At 35.6% G+C, this 18691-nt stretch overlaps 1 protein-coding gene across 1 annotated transcript in view; it reads left to right on the forward strand.

The window, feature by feature from the left end:
* Positions 1-272: 272 nt before the first annotated feature.
* The window catches only part of acaca (acetyl-CoA carboxylase alpha), a 66599-nt gene continuing 48180 nt past the window's right edge, over positions 273-18691 (forward strand). The window contains 13 exon segments of the mRNA XM_079870733.1: positions 273-488; positions 2944-3196; positions 6556-6600; positions 9624-9756; positions 11425-11563; positions 11846-11955; positions 13256-13337; positions 13436-13534; positions 15252-15358; positions 15443-15497; positions 15500-15552; positions 16586-16795; positions 16947-17117. Coding sequence (XP_079726859.1) covers positions 2973-3196; positions 6556-6600; positions 9624-9756; positions 11425-11563; positions 11846-11955; positions 13256-13337; positions 13436-13534; positions 15252-15358; positions 15443-15497; positions 15500-15552; positions 16586-16795; positions 16947-17117 — 1428 coding nt within the window. The 5' untranslated portion in view covers positions 273-488; positions 2944-2972.

The following is an 18691-nucleotide window of genomic DNA, read 5'->3' on the forward strand; positions in this document are numbered from 1 at the left end:
TTGTTGTTTTTTTTTCTCAGATATTCAGCTTTGCTTTCTAAATACCAAATACATTAACGCTCCCCGTCCACGTTTTTATTTTCTGTTTTAATCCAACGCAACAAAAAAGTAGCTCTCAGAACATTCTATGACAGAAAACACGTGTCTAACGAAGCGCTATATCATTAGGCACACCTTCGCATTTATTTGCATGCGTAAACCCGCCCCGACCAAAACGCGCAATACGATTGGTCCACTGATGCAGCGTGAGTGACTGCATCGGTGAGGTCAAAGGACGACGTCCAGAAGTAACCCCTCCTCGCATCACACCACCGTGATGCTGCTGTCAAAGAGGCTGGAACTACACAGCCTGTACCATTATGCTGCTATATAGCCTATTAGCCATCACCAGAGAGGAGATGGCTTTCAATTAGGAGGGAATTCATTCAATCGATATTAGTAACGTCCGTTTACACGCACCAGAATTGCTTGCAGACTCTTCTCTCACGGTGAGTACATAAGCTTATTACTGGGAGCGAGTGCCTGCTGCACATGGCACTTCACATACTAGATGGATTTATAAAACATCAACAGCGACTTTGGCTGGCGAACCTACGCAGATCAGAAGGCAGGAGTGTTTGTGATGGTATGAAGAGTTAGCATGTGTGCTAGGTTAAACCGATTGCACTGTTTTAATCAGTGTAAGTTGAGACAGGCAGGTTACATGTTTGAAATTATGATTATCATACTGATCGAAGGCAACTAGTTATGGACTAGAGTTATGGATGAGTGCAAATGAGCTCTAATGTAAGTGTTAGATGATTAAAAAGGAGTGTTAGACATGGTTGAGGGTCCGCGATGCTCTGACTCGTTCGTCAGGTTCGTCAGGCTGGATGAGGTGAGGTCATATTTCTTTCACATGTGTCAGTCCTCCAGGTAAGTTGCTAAATCAAGGTACAGTAATCAGACAGGTTCACATGGAGTCGCGTAAAATGGGTAACATACAATAGCGCTACTGTTGCAGAACTTGTAACGTTAGGTTACTTGTGATATTGAGGGAGCCGATGATGATAACACCATGGTGCTTTGATTGCTAATACATAGTACGCGACCAAAAACACAACAATACTATGGTACCATGTGCACAGAGCATCACTTACAAATAAGTACCAAACATACCATTACTTGGAGGAAGTACATCATATTACATACTATCTAGAGGAAGTACATCATTTTAGCAACCTTCTATGTAAATATCATGGTATTTGTAGTATAAGTCATTGTGGGTCAATGTTGGTGTTGTTACTATTAAAATTTCCTTTAATTGAGATTAAGTAAAATATAAATATTAAATGGAAAACTTAAAAATGTTGCCTTGGCAAATAGCTGAGATTACAAAGTTAACATGGTTAAAAAATACTTATAAAAGAAGCATTTATTAGTCTTAGTTACTGTTAATTAACAACATCTACATGATGAATGAAAAGTTGTATCTGTTAAGATTATTAGAAGACAAAAGCTCTGAACAGAATTACAAAAACTGAAACAAAAATTTGAATAAAAACTGAAAATATAAAAATATGTTAATTCAACTGTTAATAAATACTATTATAGTATATAAATACAACTAAAATTACACTGGTCTAGTTCCATTGTATTATTTATAGGACTGCAGTGTCTTAGTTACTGCACTTGTTTCTTTTATTTGTAAGGCATGACTTGGAAAGTGACTGTTACACACATTTCATGAATATAAAGCAAGTTCCAACATGCATTTCCTGAATGTACCTTGTTGAATCAAGAGAATACATGGTCACCTATTTGTCAGTCATATCTTGTATTTAATAACTCACAGTGGCACTTAAATGACAAAAAATGATAATCAACAAACAAAAAATAATGATATGGTAATCATTCAGTTCCAATATATATAAGAATAATATGATATTAACATGCGATACCAACTCGTTCAGTAAGACGTGATCTGTCTTAGCGAGTTTGCTTTTATTAAACTTGACATGAATTGAAAATCTGAATCTGAAAATCTATTTTCTAAATGCATCTTATTATGAACTACTCCATGCATTGTTTAACTGAAGAACATTTTTGAGCTCGTAATTTTTTATTTAAAAAATCTGGTGAAAATTGGCTTCTCCAATCATTTAGTTTTTTTAAACATCGGCCTTTCTTACAATCAATGGAGAAAACCAAATCCTGACCCTACTTTTTTTTTTTTCTTTTTTTTTTCAATAATATGTTTCAGTCAGCTGTATGTCACAATACGGAAGAACAAATCTGTTGCTACAAGTGTTTGGCAAATTACTCTAAAAAAGTAATTAGCCTAATTACTAGCTAGCTATTAATAACATATTCAACAGTTACTCTCTCTAAAAAGGATTGCATTACTTATTGCTAATTATTTTCTAAATCCCATATCAATCAATGCAAGGATAGACATGAAAATGCTCTTTCAATTCTTTCAAATGAATAATCTAAAATTGCATGAGCTATTTTTCAACTGACCAAAGTATTTAAATGGAGAATGTTATAAAAAAAACATACATTTTAACATAAGATGTTAAATCCACTGTTGTTTATATAGAATAGTTCTATAGCTATAGTATGTAATGCAATTACATCAGACGTAACTAATTCAATTAAGAGTAACATAAGAGTAATCCCTTACTTTACTTTTTCAAGGCAAACGTAATTAAATTACAGTTAATTACTTTGTACAGAGTTAGTCCAAATACTGATTGCTGCTTTTTCTTTTTTTTACATTGTGCAAGTAAAATGCAAGATACACATTTGTATCACATCATCCTTGTTTTTGTCATAATATGTTCATTGGAAAAAAAAATATGTTTATTTAAGTAAAATATGTAATGAAGAAATCATATTTTCTTGTAGTAACATTTGCGTGGTTTTAATGCAAACAAATGGATCTTCTTCTCCCTCCCATAGTGCTTGCAGCCTGTCAGCGTGGCCTACCCATGGCAGAGCAGGACACCGAGAAGAAGCTTCCAGATGTGGCTGCACTGCACTCTCACTTCATTGTGGGCTCTGTGTCCGAGGATAATTCCGAGGATGAGACCGCAGGGAAGCTGGACCTGCAGCTGGAGGACAATCCACGCTCCCTTTCCCCCTCCTCTGTCAGTTCAGACAGCACTTATGAGATGGGTTTTGACAGCCTGGACGGAGCCTTGCTCAATATAAGGTCAGAGATGCTTTGTGTTCTTTGTTTGCAGTTATTGTGACATGGATGTCCACTTTCACCAAGTCTGTATCACGCTTTCTGTGTCTGGTGCTTGAGATCTGATAAGACTAGTACTGGTTGTCTAAATAAGCGATTACATTTGTTAGCTCATGTGTGACGGAAGCGTTGTGCAAAGTGGTGGCTTGAGTACTATGTCCATCAAGGTTCATTTGGGTTCATCTCTTTGCTGTGTGAAAAAGTGCACAAGCGCCTCTCTGTGAGTTTGGTTAACTTCAGTTGCACTGCCAGGCGTGGCAGTGTTTTGCATCTCTATGCCTACTGAGGTCTCACACAGACATGCCATTATGGGTGGTGTGTGTGTGTGTGTGGGTGGGGGGGGGGGGTGAGGGTGAGTGAGTGTGAGAGATGCTTCAGGAATAGCTTGGAGTCAGACTGGAGGCTGTTTTATGTACTCTGCAATAGTGGTAGTGTAATGGTCAAGGATCTGGACTGTTGGCAAAAGGTTTTAAGTTCAGTCCCTCATAGAGTTCTAGGTCCAAAACATGATTTTACAGGTAACTGCAGTTTACTCTCCAGAACTTTTCCTGTCTTTACCGCACTAAATGCAAAACAATTTTTAATGTAATTGTTAATTTTTTTTAATGAATAATAATTTGAAATATATTTGCAGTGTAATCTAATCATCATATTTGACAGTGCTAGTTTAGTATCCTACTATTATATTTTTTTGTTTTAAACTTGTAGTAATTTTGGTGTTTGATTTTTGTATGAGAGAGAGAGAGAGAGAGAGAGAACAATAAAACTCTCCCAGAATGTATTTTACATGTTTTTTGAGCTGCTGAGTGGTTTCTTCACATTCAGTGTTGTCAGAGCTCCTCTCCGCAATACTAGAAAGAGCTGGAATAGAATATCATGAGATATTAAATTTTGCATAGCCTATAGGTAGTAACAGATTAAGAAAATACTGCAGAGACATTTGACTGATTTGAAACTGCCCATTAAACTACAAAGACATGGGTCTTTGCCACTTAGGTCTAAACTCACTTAGGTCTAAAGTCACTTTCTATTATTATTGTTCTATGTGGTCACTGGACCACTTGCAGACACTTCTGGCAAATCTGCTGTTTGTATGCACCTTTGTGAACATGCATCATTTATTTAGTGAAATAATAAACTCATACTGCTCCTCATTGCGTATTTTTGTGTTTTCTGATTTTATTTACTGGTGATTAAATTACGATTATAATACGTCATGCCTCAGTGTTCAGAGAAGTGTTATAGGCCCTCCTCCCCAAATCACTCTGCTATTGTTCAAGGGGAGGGGCTGCAAATTAAAGGAATAGTTCACTTAAAAATAAAAATCCTGTCATCATATACTCACCCTCAAGTTGTTTCAAACCTGTATGAATTTCTTTCTTCTGCTGATAACAAAGGAAGATATTTTGAAAAATGTCGGTAACCAGACAGTTGATGGACCCCACTGACTTCCATAGTAGGAAAAAAAAAATACTATGGAGTCAATGGGGTCCTTCAACTGTTTGGCTACCAACGTGGTTAGAGACATTCCAGTCCTTCCCCCTTAAAGGAGTACTTGATGTGTCCCAGCGTTTGTAACATTATTGCAATACTGTAACTTCAAGTTACACATGATGAATGCTATGTAAGGGACAGATAAGGACAATGTTATGTGCAGTATGCATTTTCTCAGTGTCTTGAATCAAATGACGTCCTATACATTTAGCAACCAGACAGAGCATATTGTGTGAGATTCCGTATCCCACAATGCACTTGCACTTGATCTTTCATTTCCAGAATAACCAGACCCATAAGTAATATCTGCTTTCTTGACTCAAGAATCAGACAGAACTGGATATGCTAACAAACTGTTATTATATCCAGATGATAACTGGATTCCCTGGCTAAATTTAACACGCACATAGCATGCTACTGTTTTATATGCAGCATGTAGCGTACTGCTGATTGATATGCATAATGCATACTTTTTCACGTACTGTTAAAAATACAATAAAGTTAGTAAGATGGTATTAGCAACCACGGTCATCAAAAATACAGAAATTAACACAAAGTGAAAATAAAGTGGATTTAGGGTTAAGATTAAGGATAATATAGTTACCATGGCAAACAGACAATACTAACATGAACTGTTAATAAAACATAAGGACACTGATCCTGATGAATAGAATGAACGTCATTAGTTCATAGTAATTTATTGGTACTCAGGGCAATTGGCTGCATGTACGAGTCTACATCATCGGTCTCAGAGCTTTTCTCTGCATTTATTCATGAGAATGAACTCGTTTAACCCAATCACTTTGCTGTCTTATGCACAAGATCGCATTACAGAGAATGCAAAAATGCCACACAAGACCGTCTGAACGCTGTTCACCTGCCTGTTCAGCTTTGCGTTTGGATACATGTGCCGTAAGTGTATGTGTCGCCCCGGCCCATCGTCCAGACTGCACTCTTGGGTCTCTCTTGCCTCCCCTGTGCCCATTGACTTTTAACAGACCCCCTAAAGTGTGCGCTGGGTTTGGTGGGGTGTAATTGAGAATCAATGGAGGACAGTCACGTGAGAGGAGGCAATGCCTCCATCGCGCTATGATTGGTTATGACTGGATACAACTGGTTTGTGTGATAAATCCCGCCTCTTGTTTCTGTGCGCGTTCGCTAATCATTCTGAATGAACAAAAATGATGGATTTGAGTAAATATCTCAGCCACTTAGATATCACCGCTTTGTCATTTCAAAGTGTGTGGATTTTTTTAGGCAGCAATCAGCTTGGTGAAATTAAAGGTACATCTTCGTGTTTGTGACCAGTGTTTACCGAGCCTGATGATGACTGATGATCTGTAAATAAGTTGACTTTTAAAAAGAACAGCTGAACATCAGTATATATAAAAAAGTAAATTGTTACTGCCTTTAGTTATTATTTTGGAATAAATGTAAAAATGCTTAAAACACTTACTTGATTAGATTTGTACTTGGCTTTAATAAATAGAACATTAATTAGGCTATATTGATTATGTAAAAATACAAAATAAAATTGTATTTGGTTTATTTCACAGGAAAATGTTCAACATTAAGTGTAGGAATAACTGGGACATGAATTTACATTTGATAAAAAAAAAAAAAAAAAAAGAAGAGGACTTTGCCTCCTTTCCTAATGTCAGTTTATATCCGCACTGGAGCAAGTGTGTTTTAAGTTTTTATGTACATATTTCACATACTCTCCTGCTGCAAACATGAACCAGCACCGTGAATGCACAAATATTTCATCATATCTTCTACAAATAAAATATATTATGTGCAATGACACGATGAATCATTCTGATACACAGAGACGATGATGTACAACGAAAATTCAAAGAAGAATGGACAAAAAAGTAACTATGCCTTTATTCTTTCTGTAAAACTGATGTGTGTCATTTGTTCAGAGATTGTAGTGCTCGTAAACATAATGAAAATATCATTATAGGCATTTTTCATATAGACCAATAACTATTAACAATAACAACAACTTATAATGCTGATTTGTTGATATTTCTAAGACTAATTTATCAGAATGTGTTTGATTTGTTCATTATAGATGCTTGTATTCTGTAATGATTTGATTTTTGTGAGTTTGTTGTTGTTGTTTTTTTATATAAATTTTTTTTTCTCTCATATTTTATTATTAATATTAATGTTTATATAATAGGGCTGTGCAATTAATCATAATTTATTTTTCGAAAACAAGATAATCAATGTAAAACGATTATTATGCCGCTGCCGCATTCCGTCCAACGCACATTCCTTTCCTTGACAGCGGTGCACTTTCGTTCCTCCATAAACTTGACATAAAAATCAGCCAAATACGTAAGTGGGTGTTGTAAAATGCAGTGTACTGTTGCTAAACTGGGGGAGTGCTTGATATTAAACAGTGTTATTAAAAGCGCATAAAGCCACGAAAGAGATACTGTTCCCTAGGCAGCTTTCTGTGCGCGCGCTCTGAGACTGAGCAGAACGTGCATAAGCCAAGTATACTGTGTGCTTCAGAAACATGCCTGAACGGTCAAATAGCCTACACACAAAAATGGCGAAATGCCATTTTGGTAAGAATCTTCGTAAACGCAGTCAATTATGTTTTAAGTGAATGTAAAAAGTTGTGAAAGAAAATGCGTGTTTAACAGTATTTGTGGATTAGTCTATATTTAATGTATACAGCAGTGCTATTTTATATTTGATTATTCAATATCTGTTTAGGCTATTACAGATCTGAATACCACTGTTAGTAGGCTACATATTCCTGAAAAACATAAAGCACTGTTATTTAATTTGTATTTTTGTTCTATTGATTTTTTTTTTTTTTTGTCGGTTTTGTTTGTAATTAGTTTCTTTGTTCATATTGACTGTTTACTGTTGTCTTTTTTTTTCTTTTTTTTTTTTTTTTACTGTTTACTGTTGTCTTTTTTTTTTTTTTTTTTTTACTGTTTTTAGGACTTTTTACTTAGATTAATTAACCTAGTATTAGTTTTTGCTGAAGTATCGATAATTGGGAAATTTCACTGACATTTAAAATTACTCGTCATGAAATAAGACTTTGATCATATCACCCACCAATAATTGTGTTAAATAGGCTAATTGTGATTTCAGTATTGACAAAAATTATCGTGATTATGATTTTTACCATAATCGAGCAGCCTTAGTATATAATGAGTGTGTTGCCGGTCTGTGTATTATTGGTTGTTGTCTCCCCTCTTCCCACCCTCTACACTCCCACTTTTCCACAGCTTTACATATCCACAGTTTGTGGAAAAGATTTTTCCACAGTCTATTTCATATCTGATGTGTGAACGACCAGGCTAAAACAGTTTCATGACGTCTGACAAAAGAGTCAACAGCTTTCACGCATGTCTTTCAAAATAAAAGTCTTGCATCAGAAAAGACATTTAGAGAAAAGTTTTTTAATTATTTTTTTTTAAACTATACACTCCACGACCCACTCAAAATGGAGTTGCAACTCACCAGTTGAGAAACACTGATGTACAGTATTAAGTGTGTTAGTACTGCATTCTAAACATAGCTAAATGTTTTTGCATGTAATTTAGAAGTTCTTTATTTCCCTTCTGTAAGCCATCCATAATTCATCATATAAAAAATGATCAAAATCATTGTCATAGTTTAATATTTTTGGAATGTGGCAGTTTTTCTACCAAATCAGCATTTTTGTACACTGCCCCTCACATGACATGCAGGAAAAAATGTATATGTTGCCACAAATTAAAGGGTTAGTTCACCCAAAAATGAAAATTCTGTCAGTAATTATTCACCCTCATGTTGTTCCAACCCCGTAAGACTTTCGTTCATCTTCGGAACACAAATTAAGATATTTTTGATGAAATCTAAGAGCTGGCTCACTCCTTCATAGGCTTCTATGTAATTGCATCTGCCAACACAGAAAAGTCAGTAAAGACATTGTTAAAATAATCTGTGACTACAGTAGCTCAAACTTAAGTTTATCAAGCGACGAGAATGCTTTTTGTGAACTAATCCTTTAAGAATTTGTTCCCACAATTGAATTTTTCTTTATTTTTGTTAAAGGAACACGCCGACTTTTTGGGACTTTAGCTTATTCACCGTATCCCCCAGAGTTAGTTATGTCCATACATACCCTTTTCATCTCCGTGCATGCTGTAACTCTGTCTGACGCATCTACCGCTAGCCTAGCTTAGTACAAAGACTGGAGGTAAACGGCTCCAGCTAGCTTACTGCTCCCAATAAGTGACAAAATAACGCCAACATTTTCCTATTTACATGTTGTGATTTGTATAGTCACAGCGTGCACAATTAACATGGTCACATGAGACATAGCCATCTTCTAACCGTATACATACTGGGAACTATATTCTCAGGAGGCGAAGCACTACTACTTCTGCGGAGTGATTTGCTCGCAGCACCTGAGAAGCCCCGTGGTGAGGAGCAGATAGTTCGCTCAGAGTTGGAGTAAATCACTCCGCAGAAGTAGCAGTATGTTAGCTGGAGCCATTTACCTCCAGTCTTTGTGCTAAGCTAGGCTAGCGGTCGGTGTGTCAGACAGAGTTACGGCACGCACGGAGATGAAAAGGGTATGTGTGGACTTATCTAACTATGGGGGATACGGTGAATAAGCTAAAGTCCCAAAAAGTTGGTGTGTTCCTTTAAATCATGGCCGCGTTGGGCTAATTTGATCCATTGTTTTAATTTACTTTTGTCATGACCATTTTTTTTTCTCTCGCATGTGTGTTGCTCCATATTTTTGTACTGAATTGAAAAGATTTAGTATAGTCAATGCTATAATTTCCAAGTGTCTTTCGTGTTAGTCTTGTTGTATTCAGTGTATTTAAAGGCCACATTGTGAATTATGATGGTGTTGTGTTTGTTTCTCAAGGCCGAGCATGTCAGGACTTCACCTTGTGAAGCAGGGTAGGGACCGTAGACGCCTGGACCTGCAGAGAGACTTTACTGTCGCTTCTCCCGCTGAGTTTGTCACCCGCTTTGGTGGAAACAAAGTCATTGAGAAGGTAAGATCCATGACTGATGTCTGCTATTCTGCTATGCTGCTATACAAGTGTGGTCCAGTAGTATTTTGGTATCATTAAGATACCATTATATTTTTTTTATTAATATTTTGAATTGTTGTATTTATATTTTCTGTATTCATTCAGACTTCTCAGTCTGAAAAGTCATATCAGACTTCATTCGACTTTTACGTCACTATAGATCAACATTTATCACAATTCTGTGCAGATGGGAGTCACTCGAAAGCTTTTACATACCGGTAGTTCTTTGGTCACTCAGTGAATTTGTAAGATGGTTGTGAAGTTAGTCAGTGGAAGGACGGTGAGCTGTTATAATAAAAAATATTACAGCTTTCTTTCTCGTCCTTGTCAGCATCCTTATCGCCTGCGTGCATGGCACATCACCATATAAATAAACGCGTAAACACTGACTTCAGTAATCTTTGTGTTTATTTAAAAAAACTAAAAAACTCTAAAAAAACTCATCTGAAAGGATAGAATCATATTATTTATTTTTTTGGGGGGCTTTTTTTTTGTATTTAATGTGATGTGTTTTTAATTGTGTGCTGTCTGTTGTTTTTTTATGAATTATCGACCATGAGTCTGCAATAAAGTCTATCTATCTATCTATCTATTTCTGTATAATTCTGTGCTTTGCCCCATCTTTGTTATTGTTCTTTTGCGCATGCGGATCAGTTCAGGACTGTGCCCTGTTCATACTCAAATATGATATTGGCCACATTTAAAATTAATGTGAACAGCCAAACAAAAGAAAATAATGGATCTGAGCAAAAAAAAGGAAAGGAATTGAGCACTAAGGCTTGAGTCGATAAGTTGTTGGTAACACTTTACAAGGTCCCATTAGTTAATGTTAGTTCATACATTAACTAACATGAACTGAGAAACTACGAGCATTGAATTTGTAGCAGTACTTCATTTTGTTAAAATGAGTTAATAAAAATTACAACTATTCATTGTTAGTTCATTTTAGTTAAGGTCCATTAAAAATATGAACAGATGCAACTTTTGATTTTAATAATGTATTAATAAATGCTTTAGTAGTATTTTTTTTATTAGTTCATGTTAACTAATGTAGTTAAAATCCCCCTGTAGTCAATAATTGTATCCCTTAAAACTAATTTTTTATCACCAAAATGACATATTTAAATGTTTTTTCCTTGAAAAAAATTCTTCATGCTTTAAAAATGCTTGAATGTAACATCCTTCCCTCATGTAGTATACACGGTTCTATGAATATGCTAATGAGCCCCGCCTCCACTCACTCACACCAGCTCAGAGATCCACTCGTTGACGATCACACGTCGACGTGATTTGTTACAAAGTAGTTTGTGACGTCAGAAACACCAGCGATTTTAAACCACGTTTTTGAGACTGCAGTTTTAAAGAGAAAATACTCAGCAATGGTGTTGACTTATGAATTTGTACATGGTTTGTCTTTGAAAACAACACATGGACATGTAAACAACATTAAAAGCTTGATTTTAACCACAGGGGGACTTTAAATTGAACCACATTGTAAAGCGTTAATGTTCAGTTAACATTTAATAACGGTTATTATTTCAATAACAGAATGTTTTTAATGGTTTTAGTTATAGTTATCTAACCCTGGTCAGACGAAAGCTGCTGAATATCATATTTTTGTTGCTCCAGGTTCTCATTGCCAACAATGGCATTGCTGCTGTGAAGTGCATGCGCTCCATTCGTCGCTGGGCTTATGAAATGTTTCGGAATGAACGGGCCCTACGTTTTGTCGTCATGGTCACCCCAGAGGACCTCAAGGCCAATGCAGGTACGTTTTAAAAAGCTTGGCTTAACTGTTATGCCATAAGAGTTGAAAAATAGCTGAATGACACCTCCCCCCACTCCTAGCTCCATCATGGACTGTCAAATGTATTTAGACAGGATCGCATTGGTCCTTCTCTTCATTGTTTAAACTATGTCAGTTGGCTTTGTCGGCGCAAGCCTGGCCTAATTTGCATAGAAAGAGTTCAGTGAGGAGGAAGTTATTTGTGAAAAGGCCTGTAATCTCAAGTGTGCTCAATTAAATACAGATGTTTAACTATGTCTACAGAGTACATCAAGATGGCAGATCACTATGTACCTGTCCCAGGAGGGACAAACAACAACAACTATGCTAATGTGGAACTCATTTTGGACATAGCTAAACGAATTCCTGTTCAGGTAAATTCATGTGAGCTTTCATGGCTGGTGATCAGCAAATAATAAGTGGCTCCATAAAGTATTTAGACACTTCTGTTCATCATATAAAGCGATCATATCTCTTCACAAGGATTGGATTAAACCCTTCGATTCATATGAATTCATTTTACGACACCCTTATGTCTTTTTTGGATTATCTAAGTTTTGGTTACCTGGACTCAATTGGGAGGACATTAAAAATATCTTGAAGGGATAGTTCACCAAAAAATTTAAATTCTGTCATCATTTACTCACCCTCTACTGAACAAAAAAGATGATATTCTTAAGAATATGTTGATGGACCACACTGCCTTCCATAGGAGAAAATAATACTATGGAAATCAATGGGGTCCATCAACTGTTTGGTGTCTGACATTCTTTAAAATATCATCTTAAGGGTGAGTAAATGACAGAAATTTCATTTTTAGGTGAACTATCCCTTTAAGTTGTGTTTAAAATATTAACTAAAGTCTTATGGGTTTGGAATGACTTGAGAGTGATAAATTATGACAGAATTTTCATTTTTTGGTGAGCCAACCCTTTAAAATGTATTGATGCCATTATATTAGATATCAAAATATCAAATTCTGAGGCAAGGTTTCCCAAACGGAAATTTGTAAACCTCTGGGGTTCTTTTATGAAAAGCCAATCATTAATTAAATCATAAAAATGTAATTCTGGCTTTTTAATGCCTAACATTTGAAAGTAAAGAATTTAAAACACTAGTATTGTAACTTAGTATAAAATAAAAGTATTATTATAATTTTAAATGTATTTTTCACTTTTAAGGTACAATTGTATTATTACAGTATTACTTTGATAAGACAAATATTATTGTACTCTATTTCTGTCTTCATTTTTGTATAATTTTTTATACAAAATAGTAATAATTATAAAAAAACATAAAGAGTGTTGATATAAAATCATTCTCTTTGCCTAGATGTTTCAACAGCAACAATATGAGGCATTTTCTTAAAAGATCTAATCTTATGAGGCGTTTCCTATGAAATGTTTTACAGTTGTACAGTTATATTGTTATGCATAAAAAAAAAAAATCACAATGTAGATGGTAAATAATAGAAAACAAAAATGACATCAAAACATTTATAAAAGATTAAATATTTGTTTTACTACGTCATGTGACAATTAACCGATATCAGAGAAGTGTGAACATGCGAACGGGTTGAATTTTTGAGATTAAATATGTTTTAAAAAGATTTTATGTCAACGGCTGAAAATTTTTTTTGACACTTATTCTCACTTTTTCACCTACTGTCTTTAGGCCGTGTGGGCCGGTTGGGGTCATGCCTCTGAGAACCCCAAACTCCCTGAATTGCTGCACAAGAATGGCATCGCCTTCATGGGTGAGACTGAGTTATTATTATAAAGCACCACATTGATTCAAATATTAATGTACAGTGATAGTGCTGCTCTTTCTATAGCGATTTATATCTTTCATTAGGCCCACCAAGTCAGGCTATGTGGGCTCTCGGGGATAAGATCGCCTCTTCTATTGTGGCCCAGACAGCTGGAATCCCCACGTTGCCCTGGAGTGGATCAGGTTAGTGTCAGCCTCAGACAGCACACCTATGAACTGTTCAGTAAATGTCTGATGTGTATATGCTCGCAAAATTGGTAAGATCGGAATGAAATCACCAGCTCCAAACTGTTGATTGGCTGTTATTATGGCTGTTATTATGTTGGTGTGTGTGCAAGGGGCAGTTGTGGCCTAATGGTTAGAGACTCAGACTGGTAACCTGAAGTTTGCGGACCCAGAAAGCTGACTCAGCTTGAATGGATATTAAATCGAGTTTTCTTTCATGTCTTCTCGCGCGTGAACGGACAAATTCACACAAAATTATGTCAAAATGCCTGTATAGGCAAGTATAGCCTATTTGTGAAACATAGGAGTTATGTCACATAGGAGTGAATGTAAAGAGTTAGAAAAGAAAAGAAAACACGCGCATAGGTTTAGTACGTACGATCATGCGCCCGAACTCGACAATCGACTACTGTGGACTTCAGCCGAAAACAGGATGTAAATACAGGTATGTGCGCTGGCTGAAATTTTATCATTTTTATTCATATCTTGCACATCTACTGCAGTCAGATTCACCGCGTGTTGACTCTGAAGGAATCACTCACATGGCTGTGCACTTGTAATGACACATCAAGGATGTTAAGAGGCTAAAAGCAGGTTTAAAAATTGCCCCATTGAAGTCAACAGGGTGCAAATTTTAAAAAGAGGATAACACGGTGTAGGCAACACCGATTTTTGTCGTTGTTCTCTGTACTGACAGCACTCCAAATTTACAAAAAAATGAGCTCAATGTTAAAATTGACCGGAGTTCTCCTTTAAAGATAAAATATGATAGAGCAATAATATGAAAAGTGAAAGTAATTATAGCTTCTACAATACTGTAACAGGCATAATTAGTCTTGACAATAATTGAAGGAAATGTCTGTTTGCTAAGCCAACTAATTTGATTCATATTCTTTTGGTTTCTCTGCCCAATAGTTTTAAAAATTAAAAATGCAATGAAAATACACGTATCAGTACTCAGTATCGGAAAGTACTAAAAATAAAAGTATCGGTATAGGACTCATTCGGGAAATAGTAGTATCGGTTCATCCCTAGTTATAATGGATTTGGAAAAATTTATTTCTAGCTTAAACTGTCATAAATCTTGAATGCTTTGGCACTTGGCAGATTATTGCTGAAGTGAAGTAAAAAAGTGAACTTAAAGTTATAGAAATTTAAGTAAAAAAAAAAAAAGCACAAATACTATTTAAAATTTTTATATAAAATATATATTTTCAAAACATGTTTTATGGACTACAAGAAAGCATAAATCAAAACATGTTGTGCTCCAGCTTTGAGGTTGATATCTCAAGATTTTGTTTGGGCGCAGTACTAAACGCTTGAAATTCGTTTCGCATTCATTTCCAGAGCAGTCATTTTTGACCGCGAAGAGCACAAGTGTGACTATTTTTTCAGAACCATTTAACTTTTTGGAATTATGTCCATGATTTGTGTGTGCGTGCGTGTGTGTGTTCACATAGCAAGTGCCAAAACCTTTATCAAGTTTCGTACCATTCAGATGAAAAAAAAAAACAAACAATTTCGGTCAATAATGACAGAAGAGCACCAAGGTTAAAACACAGAGTACTTGTAAGTGAGGATTTTCCAATTGAGAAAAACTTCTGACATGCGCACCCAAACCACATGTTGTTGTTTTTTTTTGGAGTTTGACCACCATGTTGCTGTGTCTGTACAGGGCTGACTGTAGAGTGGACTGAGGATGACCAGAAGAAAGGAATTGTTAATGTCCCATCTGATCTGTACGAGCAGGGTTGTGTCCATGATGTGGAGGCTGGACTGAAGGTAAACTACACATTTGCATCATTTACAATGTGACATGTTCATAGTTTAGTTCTGTCAGTGACAGAGCATGTTTTTTCTTGATAGGCGGCTGAACTAGTGGGGTATCCTTTGATGGTGAAGGCGTCTGAAGGAGGAGGAGGAAAGGTATCCGAAAGGTCAACGGTGCAGAAGACTTCCCCAACCTCTTTAGACAGGTCAGAGTTGTTATTCAAGTAAAATCAAGCCAATTCAAATGTATTTATAGTGCTTTTCACAATACACATTGTTTCAAAAGCAGCTTTTCAGAAAATCATGATGTTGATGTTTATAATATTTGAATATCTTTACGCATTTAGCAGATTTGAGCTGGGCGACAATAGTTTTGCGATGATGCAAGCAATCAAGCAGTTTAAATATGCAATATAGTATATATCGGCCTACGCAAGTGTATGTAAAGTTGAACATATACGCTACCGTTCAAAAGTTTTAGATCTGTATGATTTTTGAATATTTTTTAAAAAGTCTCTTCTGCTGGCCAAGGCTGCATTTATTTGATCCAATATACAGCTAAAATAGTAATATTGTGAAATATTTGTACAATTTAAAAATAGGTTTTCTATTTGATTTATATTTTAAAATGCAATTTATTACTGTGTTGGCAAAGCTGAATTAATCCAGTCTTCGGTGTCACATGATCCTTCAGAAATCACTCTAATATGCTGATTTGCTGCTCAAGAAGCATCAGTTATTATTATCAATGTTGAAAACAGTTGTGTACAATTTTTTTTCAGGATTCTTCGATGGATAGAAAGTTCAAAAGAACAGCATTTATCTAAAATAGAAAGCTTTTGTAACATTATAAATGTCTTTGCTGTCGCTTTTGATCAAGTTAATGCATCCTTGCTGAATAAAAGTATTGATTTCTTTTGAACTTTTGAACAGTAGTGTATAATCTTACAAAAGCTTTCCGTTTCAGATAAATGTTGTACTTTTGATTTTTCTAATGATCAAATAATCATTGTTTAATTCTATTCATCAAATTGTATAATTCGTTATTAATTATTTTGTTAATTATTTCAAGTTATTAATTTGTTAACTGGTGAAATTGAGAATTATGAAGCCTGTGAGGTTTCGTTCGTTTTATAACTGCCAGTAGAGTTTTACCCACCTTTTGGTTAACTGTAAACTTTCCAATGTCTATTAGGGTCTCATTTCAGAACTATAACTTCAATACTGTGTTTTCCTCAGGTTCAAGCTGAGGTTCCAGGTTCCCCCATCTTTGTCATGCAATTGGCCAAACATGCCCGTCACCTGGAGGTGCAGATCTTGGCTGATCAGTACGGTAATGCCATCTCTCTGTTCGGCCGTGACTGCTCTGTCCAGCGCAGACACCAGAAGATCATAGAAGAGGCTCCAGCTACTATTGCCACCTCTGATGTGTTTGAGGATATGGAGAAGGTATGACAGACTATCATGAGGCATCAGATTCAGCAGAAGTCGAATGCTAATGCTATATTACCCTAAAATAATTAATAAAGTATCTGCAGCCATGAAGCACTGGGTTACTTAAACGGATAAAAATGAAGAACTGTGTATCTGTTTGTTTCAGTGTGCAGTGAAGTTGGCGAAGATGGTGGGCTACGTGAGTGCAGGTACAGTGGAGTATCTCTACAGTCAGGACAGCAGTTTTTACTTCCTGGAGCTCAACCCTCGTCTTCAAGTGGAACATCCTTGTACTGAGATGGTGGCTGATGTTAACCTGCCTGCGGCCCAACTGCAGGTTTGTATGTGAATATGTTACTATATATATATATATATATATATATATATATATATATATAGTTCAAGTTCCATAGAAAATAATTTTGGCTTGTCCCTCAGTTTGTAAAAACAAAGGGAAGATGCATTTTAAATCCTCTTGTACAATTGCTTCTTTGTACTGTACCTACATTACTGTACAGTCAGTTTTCCTTTGTTTTTATTTTTATTTTATGTGTGTTTTATTTAATGTGGTAAACTCTATCGGCAGCATCTGAAGCCTACTGATGATTAACCCTCAGAGGTCGGAGATCACGCCGGCGTGATCTGCTCGCTTTTTTCCTTATGAGTTGAATTGAGACCCAAAATACTCTTTTGACTTTGATTTTACAAAACAAGTTTCATACATCAATCGATTCTGTTAAATGTGTATTATTTTTGTGTATACTCACAATAAAAACATAGTGTTGTGCTTTTCGACAAATAAAGAAAAATAAACACGAAGCGAGTTCTGCCTTCTCTCTGTCCGTGTAGTCCATTCTGAAACGCGTCCGAAAATGAATCATAACTCAGCGAATACTTCTCACACAGGCACGTGAGATATGTCTTTATGAAGCTTGAAATCTCCTCTTTTAAATGAAGTAATTTATATAAAAAACAAATGTTTTCAACTCATGTAATCCGTTTGAAAGCAAGGAGAGGTACCGTTTTTCCTTCTGCTTCATTATCTCTATAATCAGCTGCGGCCGCCCCGCCCCCGGCGCGATTCACATGTAAATCGTTAGATGATCTAGTATGCATCGCATACGCCCCTCGATCAATGCCATAAAAAGTTTCTTCATCAGACTTACTGATAGTTCATCGCGTTTTGAGTATGAAACGCTTCTCCGGTAATAAAGATGCCCTTCAGATGATTCTGGACAGCGAGGAAGAATGCACCTTTTCCTCAGAGGAAGATTGTAACTCAGAGGACGAACGGCAGCATATTGAAGAGCGAATTCCGCCGAGAACACAATTTCGGAGTAAGTTTTACTTAAAAGTCTTTTGTCTTTTATTTTTCGTGTTCGCATTTATGAGGAAAAAACAATATTACGTGACAGTTCTCCATTATGGACGTGAGCGCTCTAAAAAAAGCACTAAAAGACTTTCAAACTTTCACAGAGACCTCAAAACAGAAAGTACAAATCCTTTCTTTAAAACGAATTTCGTTTTGTATCAATTGTATCTTAATTTTAATATTTTTTTCATTAACAAATTTCCTGGATTTAAACTGCAAATTAACATTTATATTTCTTATAATAAAAATGAAAGACCTATGTTACAGACATATGAAAGACAACATTTCGTTGATTAGTTTTGGATAGATTATACATTTTTAATGTAAAATATCTGCCACCTCAAATAAGCTTTTGTTTGCCAATATTTGCTTATGTTAAATATAATATGTTTTGTCAAAAATAAAGTTATCAAATAATCAATCAAATCCTTAACTTTGAAATATGTATGATAAAATGTATACTTTAGTTTTTACAAAGAAAGATTACACTTGAATTGTTGTTGTAATTGTAACCTTTTTAATAAAAAAATATATTTATA

Source organism: Squalius cephalus (genome assembly GCF_949319135.1).
Source record: "Squalius cephalus genome assembly, chromosome: 5".
Classification (NCBI taxonomy): domain Eukaryota; kingdom Metazoa; phylum Chordata; class Actinopteri; order Cypriniformes; family Leuciscidae; genus Squalius; species Squalius cephalus.